Source organism: Saccopteryx leptura, chromosome 1, assembly GCF_036850995.1.
Source record: "Saccopteryx leptura isolate mSacLep1 chromosome 1, mSacLep1_pri_phased_curated, whole genome shotgun sequence".
Taxonomy (NCBI): Eukaryota; Metazoa; Chordata; class Mammalia; order Chiroptera; family Emballonuridae; genus Saccopteryx; species Saccopteryx leptura.
This window is the reverse complement of record NC_089503.1, coordinates 203,443,546-203,455,626: the sequence shown is the minus strand read 5'-3', so window position 1 is coordinate 203,455,626 and position 12,081 is coordinate 203,443,546. Positions and strand designations below refer to the sequence as shown.

Genomic DNA, 12,081 nt, shown 5'->3' with positions numbered 1-12,081 from the left:
TGCCATATGGACTTGCTTTGGACAAAAAAATGTTTTAAAAACAAAGTTACACTGTAGAACTCAAAACATCATTATTCACTCTTCAAAGCCAATTCCTTAGGAATTCTGCAAAGTTGAATATATGACATAAAGAAAGCTGGTATAAATGAACAACAATTTTCATTTTATTCACTTCATAAAAATGCAAAGGCACATTTCAGGACTGTGGGTTTGAGAGGAATATTCTGAGATTTTACTTTTCATCTATTGCATGCTAGAATTAGAAAATTTATCTTTTTATGGACACAGAGTTAGATCCAGAATTCAACCACTAGATCACTACATTGCTTTAAGAATAACATGTTGTTACATAATCAAAAAGATTCAAAACTGCACTGGTCAATAGTAGCCACTAGCTATGTGGAGCTACTGAGCACTTGAAGTGTGACTAGTCCTAAAATGTGCTCAGGATAATTGTAAAATACATACTAGACCTCAAAGACATGGTACAAAAAACAGTAAAATAGATTCATAATTTTTATACTGTTAAACTATTATTTAGATATACTCAAATGTTTGAAAAAATGTCATTTGTTTTACTGCTTTTAAGACAATTGACATTATTAGAATTATAGGTGTGGCAAACATTATATTGCTGTTGAACACTGCTGCTCTACAACTTATCTGAGGTACATGTCGCATCCCTTGATCCACAAAACTTAGTACGAGTAAAATACTAGTTTTGGGCTGTGTTAGAGAGAACTCTATTCCTAATACAAGTTATCTACGTTTATACAGTGAATAAAGCTTTCAAAATAGAATCAGAACCACCACCCTACAAAGTGTGAAACTTCACTAAATTACCACTATGCACAGTGCATCTGTAAATAATGAGAAGAGCACCTGGCACGTGCTAGGAATATCAGTTGCTACTATTTTCAACAGAAATTTAATATTTAGGCAACTAAAGCTTATTACATAATCATCTCTAAATGTTCTTTAAGCTTGAATGTTTCTACCATGAAGTATTTCACTATATTCACAGAACCTGTGCTTATAAATTAAATGACATTAAAATACCAAAGAATTAGGGTAAGACATGAAGAGTTAGTTTTTAAAGAGTGTTCACTTTATAATTGATACATATTCATGTCATTTTCTGTTTTCTTTTACAATGAAAAGATTTCAAACTATGTGTGTGTAAATTTTTTTTTTTTTTTGTATTTTTCTGAAGCTGGAAACGGGGAGAGACAGACAACCTCCTGCATGCGCCCGACCGGGATCTACCCGGCACGCCCACCAGGGAGCGAGGCTCTGCCCACCAGGGGGCGATGCTCTGCCCTTCCGGGGCGTCGCTCTGTTGTGACCAGAGCCACTCTAGCGCCTGGGGCAGAGGCCACAGAGCCATCCCCAGCGCCCGGGCCATCTTTGCTCCAATGGAGCCTCGCTGCGGGAGGGGAAGAGAGAGACAGAGAGGAAGGAGAGGGGGAGGGGTGGAGAAGCAGATGGGCGCTTCTCCTGTGTGCCCTGGCTGGGAATCGAACCCGGGACTTCTGCACGCCAGGCCGACGCTCTACCACTGAGCCAACCTGCCAGGGCCTAAACTATATGTGTGTAAATTTTAAGGATAATAGTAAACCCCTAACCTTTCAAGACCAAATCAATTTGAATATGACTTGCATTACTCGACATTAAACTTGTAGACAAAAAAATTAGACACATAATTTGACTAGTTTGTAAGAATGCTACAGAAAACAAATTGTTGTTGCTGCTTCATTAACTGAAAATTGTCAACAGGATTCTCCAGAGATAAATCATCATATAGAAAGTAGAACAAGTACAGGTTTACAGTTGTATGTGAAAACAGTCTATTCTTGTAGTGTCATTCATTAAATCACTGTGTTATTTTCCACACAAACCGTAAAGCTGCTTTTGGCCCACTTTACACATCCCATGGTATCTACCTGGCATGACTTATTTATCCACACTGAGTCACTTCTTGGGGTAATCATATAGATTGCTTTAAAAGGATTATACACTTTATGTGGGGCACATTCAAGAATACTTCTAGAGATCAACTTTTCAGAGAAAAATCCCACAGTTTATGTAATAATTGCTAGGGATCCTCCTATACACTTTTTAAAGCCAAATTAAAACAAACAAGATCATCAGATTCCTGACCTCTGATTTTTGGAGAATGAAACCCTTGTACTATTGATAGTGCAATACCATATCCACAGAACAGCAGAACCTAAATTTCCAAACACCTTACCATGCCCACAATCACCCTTTTCTGGTGCATTAAGGTCCTCTGTTCAGCACAAAGCTCAATCCATGTTAGACAATTCAAGCTCCATGGAGGGGAAAAATAAAAATTTTAATTTTTTTGATGGAAAGGACCAAAATTTTAAAAATATTTTTTACCACACAAATCCCTCACAACGTATATATCAAGGATTACGTTTTTGAAATTTAATGTCTTCTCACTTGAGTAAAAAAGACGAAGTTTCACTACTTTTCTCTACACATGGGCACAGATAAATCCTGTTTCTTATTCCTTATTTCCACTTCAAATATTTGGTGACACTGCTCTCTACTGCATTTTGGAAACCAAGCTTTCTTATCAGCAGGGAATTAAGGTCAGAAACACGAGGATTCAGAGGAAAGGACTAAATTTACATAATTTTTCCTATGATATAATGTGAAGAACAGTCTTCTTTCTATAATGCCTTCATTATCCATCTGGGGTTTCCAATATATAATCTAAAGAATCTAAAATTTTTAACATTTTAAGTAGCCACTGATGTGTTTCAGGTAATGTGTATGTGCATGTATGAGCGTATATGAAAAAAACACAAAAATGTACAAGGCATTGTGATTTTATTCCTGTAATTTTATTAATAACACATAAACGGCTAATGGACAGGCATCACCAACTTGACTACCCTATGGAAGAACTGTTTTCTATTTATCTAACTCAACTAATGCCTGTTCATAGCAGGTTAAAAATGTCATCTTGGACCCACATTTACACAATAAATTAACTTATACAGACATCGTATCTTTATTAAAAATCCTAAAAAATGTCACTATTCCTCAAATTTTAAAACACTTGCCCAACTTGCTTTCTAGGTTTAGAGGCACAGGGCTGACAAAGAAACAATAAATAAAAATATCTGTGAGACTGTCCATCACTACTTTATTGATGGCAGGTGTCTCATACTAGTGTATAAAAAATAAATTTTAAAGAGTCAAAAAAATACTTTTGTTCATTTCTTAAATTTCTTATCCCTTCACATCCACATTAATAAATTTTAAAGTCCATTTGAAATATTATAACAAAATGTGAGTTATGTACACTACACTGAAGAGCAAATTAAATACCAAAACCTAACAATCTGGAAAATGCCACTCAAGCTTCTCTATTTCTGCTTTATTGATCTGGACACAAGTACATAAGTAAGTCTAATAGAAAAAAACAGAACTTTGTAATATTTCCAGAATGAAAATGAACTTTCCCACCGTGAATGAAAGTAGCACATGCAGCCCAGGCTAATTACACACAAACGGGCAGCTCCTATAACAACCACAGCGGTCCTCTGATCTGTCTCTCCTCATCCTCACAGAGGTGTGTGACTCCACTGCAGGGCTGGCCAGCCTCCTCCACAAAGAGCTGGGAGTAGACATTCTTGCACAGAAGTAACTCTGGTCGCTTTCATTTCTGCAGCACGATTTGTTCCAATATTTATAATGATATTTCAGTGAGCCACCTATTCCTCTGCATATTCCGATCAAATGACATCCAAGAGCATCAGCAGATCATCACCCTGACTGAAAAAAGTTTAAGCACACATTTTTTTTCCCAAGAGGGAATGTCTTAAAAATGATCCAGGAAAAAATATCTTAACATTAAAGCAGTTTTTGGAAATTCAAAATATCACCAATTCTTTAATCGATAATTATAATAAATTCCTAAGAGAACCCCAATTCTGCATTAGAATATAGGTAGGCCATCTCATCTTTTTAAGAGAAAGCTGAGCAAATTGGTAAGAAAATGAAAGGAGTCTATCTACCTCATCCTTTTAAAAAAATTTTTTTAATTGATTTTAGAGAGAGGAGAGAGAGAGAAAGGGAGATAGGAGTGGGAAGCATCAATGCAGAGTAGTTGCTTCTTGTACGGACCGGGCAAGCCCAGGGTTTCGAACCAGCAACGTCAGCATTGCAGGTCGACGCTTGACCCACTGTGCCCCCACAGGTCAGGTATCCCACTCTTGAATATAAGTCTTTTTAGATTATTCCAATCCTGCTGGACTATTCCAAGCTCACAAGGGGAAGACTGGTACAACACCAAAATCATTTAGTAAAATCAAGAGAAAAAAGGTAGAAACTCCACCCATGACAAAGTACACAAATAAGTTAAGAAAAGAGTAGAGCTTCACTCATCATTCTTAAATCACTGTTTAATTTATAGTTTTGTGTGGGAGGCAGTATGAATAGAACTTAGAGCATCCAATCATTTATCTTTAATTTTCCTACTGATTCTAAACTTTAAACAGGTAAAGTGCACCAAAAGCCCACTGCTGCTCCAGAGAAAAAGCTGTTACCTGTACGTGAACAAAAGGCTTGGCCTGGCACGAACTCTGGACAGTCAATCAGTTGAGAGAGGTCTGTTTGTGGCGCCCTACGTGGAGGAGGACCCGGAATTGGCCATTTTTCCGGTTCTATCTTTTTTCTCATTTTCTCATCCACAATTTCTACTTCTGTACTATCTTTAAGTGCCTATAAGTAGAAATTTTGAGCTATTAAAGAACTTTCATTCAAAAAATTTTAATCATACATCCTATACGTCCAACAACCTAAAAATTAGTATTTCACAGATGAGGACACTAAATCTCAAAATAAATAGAGTACAGCAATCTCCCCTACCTGTGGCTTCACTTTCCTCAGTTTTAGTTACCCATAGTCAACTACAGTCCCAAAGTACTCAACTAAAAGTTCCAGAAAGAAACTTCATAAATTTTAAATTGTTCTGAGCAGCATAATAAAATCACACCACATGAGAACTGTCCCTTTGTCCAACAGATACACCCTATTAGTCACCTAGTAACCATCTGCCTGATCAGACTGACTGTTACAGTATCACAGTGCTTGTGTTCAACTCATCCTTATTTTTTAATAATGGCCCCAGCATTACGAGATTAGTAATGCTGACAATTCAAATATGCCAAGAGAAATAGTCAAGTGCTTCTTTTAAGTGGCAATGTACATATGCATACAAAAGAACACTGCACACACAATATACAGGGTTCGCACATACAATACATAGGGTTCGCTACTATCTGCAGTTTCGGGCATCACTGGGGGTCTTGCACCATACCCCCCAAAGAAAATGGGGGAAGTGGGGACTTATGGTCACTTACTGAAGAGCTCAAACTTAGTACGAGTCACAGCAGGACTCAAATCATTTACCTATCTACTAGTAAAAGTCTGAGCCACTAGACTAGGCTGTTTCTCAAAAATAAATGTGCTCTAATATAAGGATAAAACCAGAACAAAATTTCCAAAAAAATAAAAAAATCTTACAATCTGAATTTTCAATAAAATTCAAGGGTATTCAACTTTGAGGAATTAAAAGAAAAATACAAATATAATTTAAAAATTCAACCTACATACTTGTTAACTTTAAAAAATACATAGCTCATTATATTTTCGTTGAAGAACATACATGTATTACTTTAAGAGTCTTATATTTGCAGGCCCTTAACAATAGTATAGTAATTCTCAAGTTATATTTTCCATAACTGGATATTACTTTAAAATTACTATTAAAAATTATTTAAGCCCTGGCCAAAAGCACTAAGTTAGCTAAGCAAAAGAGAAGGATACAAAATATATAATTTACTTCTGTGATATTCTGGAAAAGGCAAAAGTAGAGGGACAGAAATCAGGTCAGTACCCCCAGGTGCTGCACATAGGGACAGAGATAGGCTACACAGAGGCACAAGGGTGTAACTTTGTCAAAGCTCAGAGAGCTAGACAGCAGAAAGCACAAATTTAACTGCATATATGGAATAAAAAGCCAAAAAAGTTGAATGCATTTCTAGAACAGGATAAGAGATTTAATAAAAGCATTAAGAACACAACTAGAAAGACTGTTTTAAATTAGCTGTTTCACATAAAAGATTCTCAAAAAAAATATTTTTTTTTATTAAGTGAGAGGCAGGGAGGCAGAAAGACTCCTGCATGTGTCCTGACTGACCCGAATTTACCCAGTAAAGCCCCCTACAGGGCAGTGCTCCGACATCTGGGGTTGCTGCTCCATTGCTCGGCAACTGAGCTATTTCTGCGCCTGAGGAGAGGCCTTGGAGCCACCCTCGGCTCCCAGGGCCAACTTGCTTGAACCATTCGAACCATGGCTGTGGGGGGTGGGGGTTTGTGGTAAAAGGGGAGGGCTGAGAAGCCAATGGTTGCTTCTCCTGTGTGCTCTGACCAGAATCGGATCTGGGGCTTCCACATTCTGGGTTGATGCTCTACTGCTAAGCTAACTAGCCAAGGCCAAAACCCCCCCTTTTTTTTTTAGATTTATTGACTTTTGGAGATGGGGAAGAGAGTGAGTGAGAAAGGGGGAGAAGCGGGAAGCATCTACTCGTAGCAGTTGTTTCCTGTATGTGCCTTGACCTGGCGAGCCCTGGGATCTGAACTGGCAACCTCAGCTTTCCAGGTCAACACTATCCATTGCGCCACCAAAGGTCAGGCCAAAAATTTAATAAATGGGAACACATGCTCTTATACAGTAACCTGAAGACAAAAAGACCAAGAACAGCCACAGATGTTAAAATTTGAAGAATCCAATAAAAAATGGATGGAAACATCAAAAGTAATTTTTGAGGGGTTTCAAACTTTAGAAATCTGAGCTTTGTAAAATGAAAAAAAGCCATAAGATACAGACTAAGCCCTAGGCAACTATAGATTTTTTCCCCTTAAAAATCTCAATAGAATTTATATTTTTGAGCAGTTTTAGGTTCACAGAATAAACAAAAAGTACGAGCTGCTTTATCTGTTGTAGCAATGTAAAGTTACCTCTAAAATGAGATTAAGGTTTGTAGTGAGAGCCTGCACGCGGTGGAAACCAGCAATCAGGGAAATGGGCAAGAAACCTTGTTCATCCATCTTTCTCCTAAGAAAGAAGTCACGCTCCAAATTTTCTATACTGAAGTAATACTCACTACAAGGAGAAATAAAGAAAGTAAATATAAATTGCATCCATTTATTCAACACGAAACAATTATCTACTGCTTATAATATCAGCTGCTAAAAAATATTTAATAACATAATATAGATTTAGCACAACACAGAAAAGGCAAATATAAGAAGTAACAGCACTGATGTGTTGAATCTAAAGAATATAAATGAACAAACAAAACAGAAACAGATTCACTGACAGTTGCCAGAGAGGAGAGGGGTTGAAACTGGGTAGAGAAGGTGAAGGGATTGAGAAGTGTTAGTTATAACACTGGGAGCCATGGGGATTTAAAATATAGCGTAGAAAATGTAGTCAATAATATTGTAATAACTGTGCACAGTGCCTAGCGGGTACTGGAAATACCAGGGGGAACACTTTGTAAAGTATATGATTATCTAAGCACTATATGTACACCTGAAACTAATACAAAATATCATCACAGGCAAACTGTATGTGAAAAAAAAAAAAAACAACAGCAAAATCCTGCTGAGTTACTACTTCCTCTTATATGTGAGTAGAAAGAAATTTAGATACTGATTATCTTTTTAAAAAAAAACAGTAACCATCTACTTAAGTATAAAGAATTAACCACCATTTTACTTCAATAGTTTAATAACTGACTTTTTAAATGAATCAATTGAGAATTTTCATTACAAAGCTACTTTTACTTGCTTTGTTTAAACACCAAATAACAAAGCTAAACACATGTAGCAGACTGCCTTCCAACCTTTTCCCATCACTGAGAAGAATGGTGTACTGGAACTGTTCTTCATTGTAGATGACAGTTTGCCCTGTTTTCTAAACTGACAGGGGACTGACATTATTTATACTTCTGAATCCTAGTAACCAGCACAATGCTTAGTAAAAACTTAGTAAATACATGGTTATACATTTGAACAATTCAAGCTGTCACCCTTTATTTGATGGACAGAACTATAAACAACATTGAGAATGAACAGCAAATAGCTAAACAAAGAATATCTATGACACCATAAAATACAAAGGTGGGGGAAATACAGAAAAGGCTTAGACACCTTAATCTTTTTTAGGAAAAAATAATAGAAGTAGAAGTGAACACACTGTATAATCAATAACTACTAGTTCCAAAATACAAATATAAAAAATATATTTAGTAATGGGATTTGAGAAACACAAGTTTAAATTATAGCCTCTACATAAAAAAATAAGGATTCTATAGAGACAGAATAAGAGGATAAATGATGGAAAAACAAAATATATGACATCAATGATAACATGGACTATAGCTGAATAATCCTATATTGTTACCCAATTGCACAGATAATCTGCAAAGATGGGTGGCAAATTATGAGCAACCACATCAGCTCATATATTTGGGGGTAAGGCTGGGTGACTCAAGATATCCTTGAAGTATTTAGGTCAAATTCTAACTCTGAAGAAATACTCAGCTATAAATGAAAACTGGCTTTGACCTGCTTTTCACTGGAGGGAATAGTATCTTATTTTAAAAATGTAAATATCCAGGCCCTGGCAGGGTACATCAGTTGGTCAGATCATTCTCCCAATACACCAAGGTTGCAGGTTTGATCCCCAGTCAAGGCACATAGAAAAATCAACCAGTGAATGTATAAAAATAAGTGGAACAACAAATTGATGTTTCTCTCTCTCTCTCTCCCTCCTTCTTCTCTAAAATGAATTTTAAAAAGTAAATATCCAAGTTGTTTCTTCACACTCTGATTATTTATTTATCCAACTATCTAAGTATGATATAAAGTGCCCTTAGGTCAATGAAATACTACTGACATTTCAGTAACTTAGTAAATCACTTACTCTCTTTAACTCGGAAGAAAAAAAATCTAAGTCTTGCCTGACCTGCAGTGGTGCAGCAGATAAAACGTTGACCAGGAATGCTGAGGTTGCCAGTTTGAAACCCCAGGCTTGCCTGGTCAAGGCACATACAAGAAGCAACTGTATAGATGCTTCCCGCTCTTCCTCTTCCTCCTTTCTCTCTCTCTCTCTCTCTCTCTCTCTCTCTCTCTCACTCTAAAAATCAATAAATAAAATCTTTTTAAAAAAATCTAAGTCTTGAAAAAAATGAACATTCTGATTTTTGTTATTCGTCAAAAGCCATTTTCCACAGTGCCTGGCATGTAGTGGCACAGAATATATAGACTTAAACTAAATATTTAATTATTAAGATATTTTATTTACTCACAAGTTAAAACTGTTCTTTAGATGAAAACTTTTCTGAATCATTAAGGGGCCTTTCAATCTAGTACTCTGTGAAAACCAGAATATCTAAATAAATTTATAAATCACCCTATTACCTATAGTGTATATGTATTTACAATTCTTTCGTGTGTGACAGAGACAAAGAGAGAAACAAACAGATGGACAGAGAGGGACAGACCAGAAGGGAGAGAGATGAGAAGCACCAATACTTCACTGTGGCTCCTTAGTTGTTCATTGACTGCTCTCTCACATGTGCCTTGACCAGGGGCTGCAACAGAATGAGTGACCCCTTGCTCAAGCCAGCAACTTTGGGCTCAAGCCAGTGACTTTTGAGGATGTAGAGAGACAGGCTCCCGCATGCGCCCAGACCAGGATGTACCCAGCAACCCCCGTCTAGAGCCGATGCTCTGCCCATCTGGGGCCATGCTAGCAACTGAGTTCTTTTTAGTGCCTGAGGCAGAGGCTTCACGGAGCCATCCTCAGTGCCCAGGGCCAATGCGCTCAAACCAATCAAGCCATGGCTGCAGGAAGGGAAGAGGAAGAGAGAGACAAAAGGGTAAGGGGTGGACAAGCAAATGGTCACTTCTCCTGTGTGCCCTGACTGGGAACTGAACCTGGGACATCCACATGCCAGGCTGATGCTCTACCACTGAGCCACCTGCCAGGGCCCAAAAAATATATATAGTTTTATACTCTTATATTTAATCACTCATATTTTACCATGACATTATAATCAATATCCTTTAAGTAAGGAAATACCTAAACAGTAGACAAAGCAGTAGTCATATAAACAAGAATATAATTTTTTTTAAATACCTATTTTACCCACATTTCCTACAAAAAAATACAAAATGCTAAAAAAGCTACAAAAACTGTGTAATTCTATTAATAGCTTAGAAAATGTGTTAGAACATACTATCTGTTAATTTTGATATTGCGACAGATTTTATCATTCCATCTGCTTACATGTGATCAACTTACATTTGGCGTTTAATATACTCTTTAAGCAATGCTTCTTCCACAGGATATACCTGTACTCCTGTACCATCATCATAGTAATACACCATACTGGTACTAACTTCTGTTTGAAATGGTTGGTCAGTCCTTTCACCATGTTCTTGGTAACCGTATGAGTAATCAAAGTTCACTTGATGTGGATAAAGAAAAAGAAAGGTGGTCACAAGTATTTTAAAAAACAAAAAGTTACTATAAAAAAATCAAAAGTAGAGTCTTTCAAGTGATAAGAAATAGAAAACAATCTGTTATTAGACAAACTAGTCAAACATGAGATAGTGGGAAAAACAAGGACTTGCACATTTTTTTCAAAGTTTATCTAATTAAAACACACAAAAATCACGTCATACATCTAGAATTTCCTCTGCCTCGTCCTCTTCCCCGTCCTCGGCCTCGGCCTCGGCCTCTAGAGGAACCTCGGACAGTGCCCCCCTCACTTCTCACACTGGAAACGTCATCTTGATCATCTCTCTTTTCTCTGTCACGCCTCCAACCTTTATAAAATAAAAATATGTTTACACATTCCAATTTGCAGCCATGAATAACATGATTATCTTTATGAAAACATAGTAACCACTCCTCCCCACTTTGTTAACTAGTTATAGTAACCAGGCAATCTTCGGATAGATACAAACTTAAGAGATCCCTAAGAAATTTATCAAAATGTCTCTGGCATAAAAGAGAGCCTATAAAAGTTCTGACATATAAAAAAAGACATTCTAACAAGTAAAAACAACATGCTAAAAAGATAAAGAAGTCTTTTGCAAAGATTGTACTGTCAAAGAATCAAGAAGTTCTAAGACCACTGAGTTTACACTATAGAATCTTCTAAAAATACTTTTCAAAAAATGTTTAAGGAAAGGGTGTTTCTATTTAAGTCAAAGACATTTCTTTTAAAGAAAAAAGAAAATAAAAACACAAAACAAACTGGAAGAAGATGTCTACAATACAATATAAAAATTATATACAGAATTCATATAATGCTCTTATGCAGAAAACACACAAATGCACAAACACAAACACACACACATCCTGCAACTCAGGAAAATGACTAGAAGACAGGTAGGGCAAACTAGAAAATGCAAATAAACAATGGGTACAGAAATGGTGCTCAGCCTCATTGGCCAGGAGAAATGCGAATGAGGACAATGAGAGAGTATTTCGTCTGCCCCACTCGGACAAACATTTTAAGGTCCTGCAATATCAAGTGTGGACCAAGACAGTAAAGACAGACATTCATATACTGATAGAGTAAAAATAGCACATCCATTTTCAAAATGAATTTGTAGTAATAATTGTGTAGGTGTGTATGTGTGTGAAAGAGAGAGAGAGTGAAAGGGAAAGAGGGGGACAGACAGGGACAGAGATGAGAAGCACCAACTCATAGTTGTGGCACCTTAGTTGTGCATTGGTTGCTTTCTCATACATGCCTTGACCAGGGAGCTCCAGGCAAGCTAATGACCCCTTGCACAAGCCAGCAACTTCGGGCTCAAGCCAGCAACTTCGGGCTCAAGCCAGCGATCATGGGGTCGTGTCTACGATCCCACGCTCAAGCCTGTGACTCTGCACTCAAGCTGGTCAGGCCACACTCAAGCTGGTGACCTTGGGATCTCAAACCTGGGTCCTCAGAATTG

The 12,081-nt window shown here is 37.1% G+C and overlaps 1 protein-coding gene across 6 annotated transcripts in view; it reads right to left on the bottom strand.

The window, feature by feature from the left end:
* LARP1B (La ribonucleoprotein 1B) overlaps positions 1-12,081 on the bottom strand; it is a 117,603-nt gene that overhangs the window by 80,101 nt on the left and 25,421 nt on the right. For 5 of the 6 annotated variants that reach the window (XM_066385098.1, XM_066385101.1, XM_066385114.1 and 2 more), the window contains exons 6-9: positions 10,798-10,941; positions 10,415-10,580; positions 7,060-7,204; positions 4,584-4,758 (exon numbers count right to left, since the gene is read on the bottom strand). In XM_066385098.1, coding sequence (XP_066241195.1) covers positions 4,584-4,758; positions 7,060-7,204; positions 10,415-10,580; positions 10,798-10,941 — 630 coding nt within the window. Of the gene's footprint in view, positions 1-2,851; positions 3,811-4,583; positions 4,759-7,059; positions 7,205-10,414; positions 10,581-10,797; positions 10,942-12,081 lie in introns of those variants that run through there. The other variant, XM_066385117.1, reaches the window with a different exon arrangement.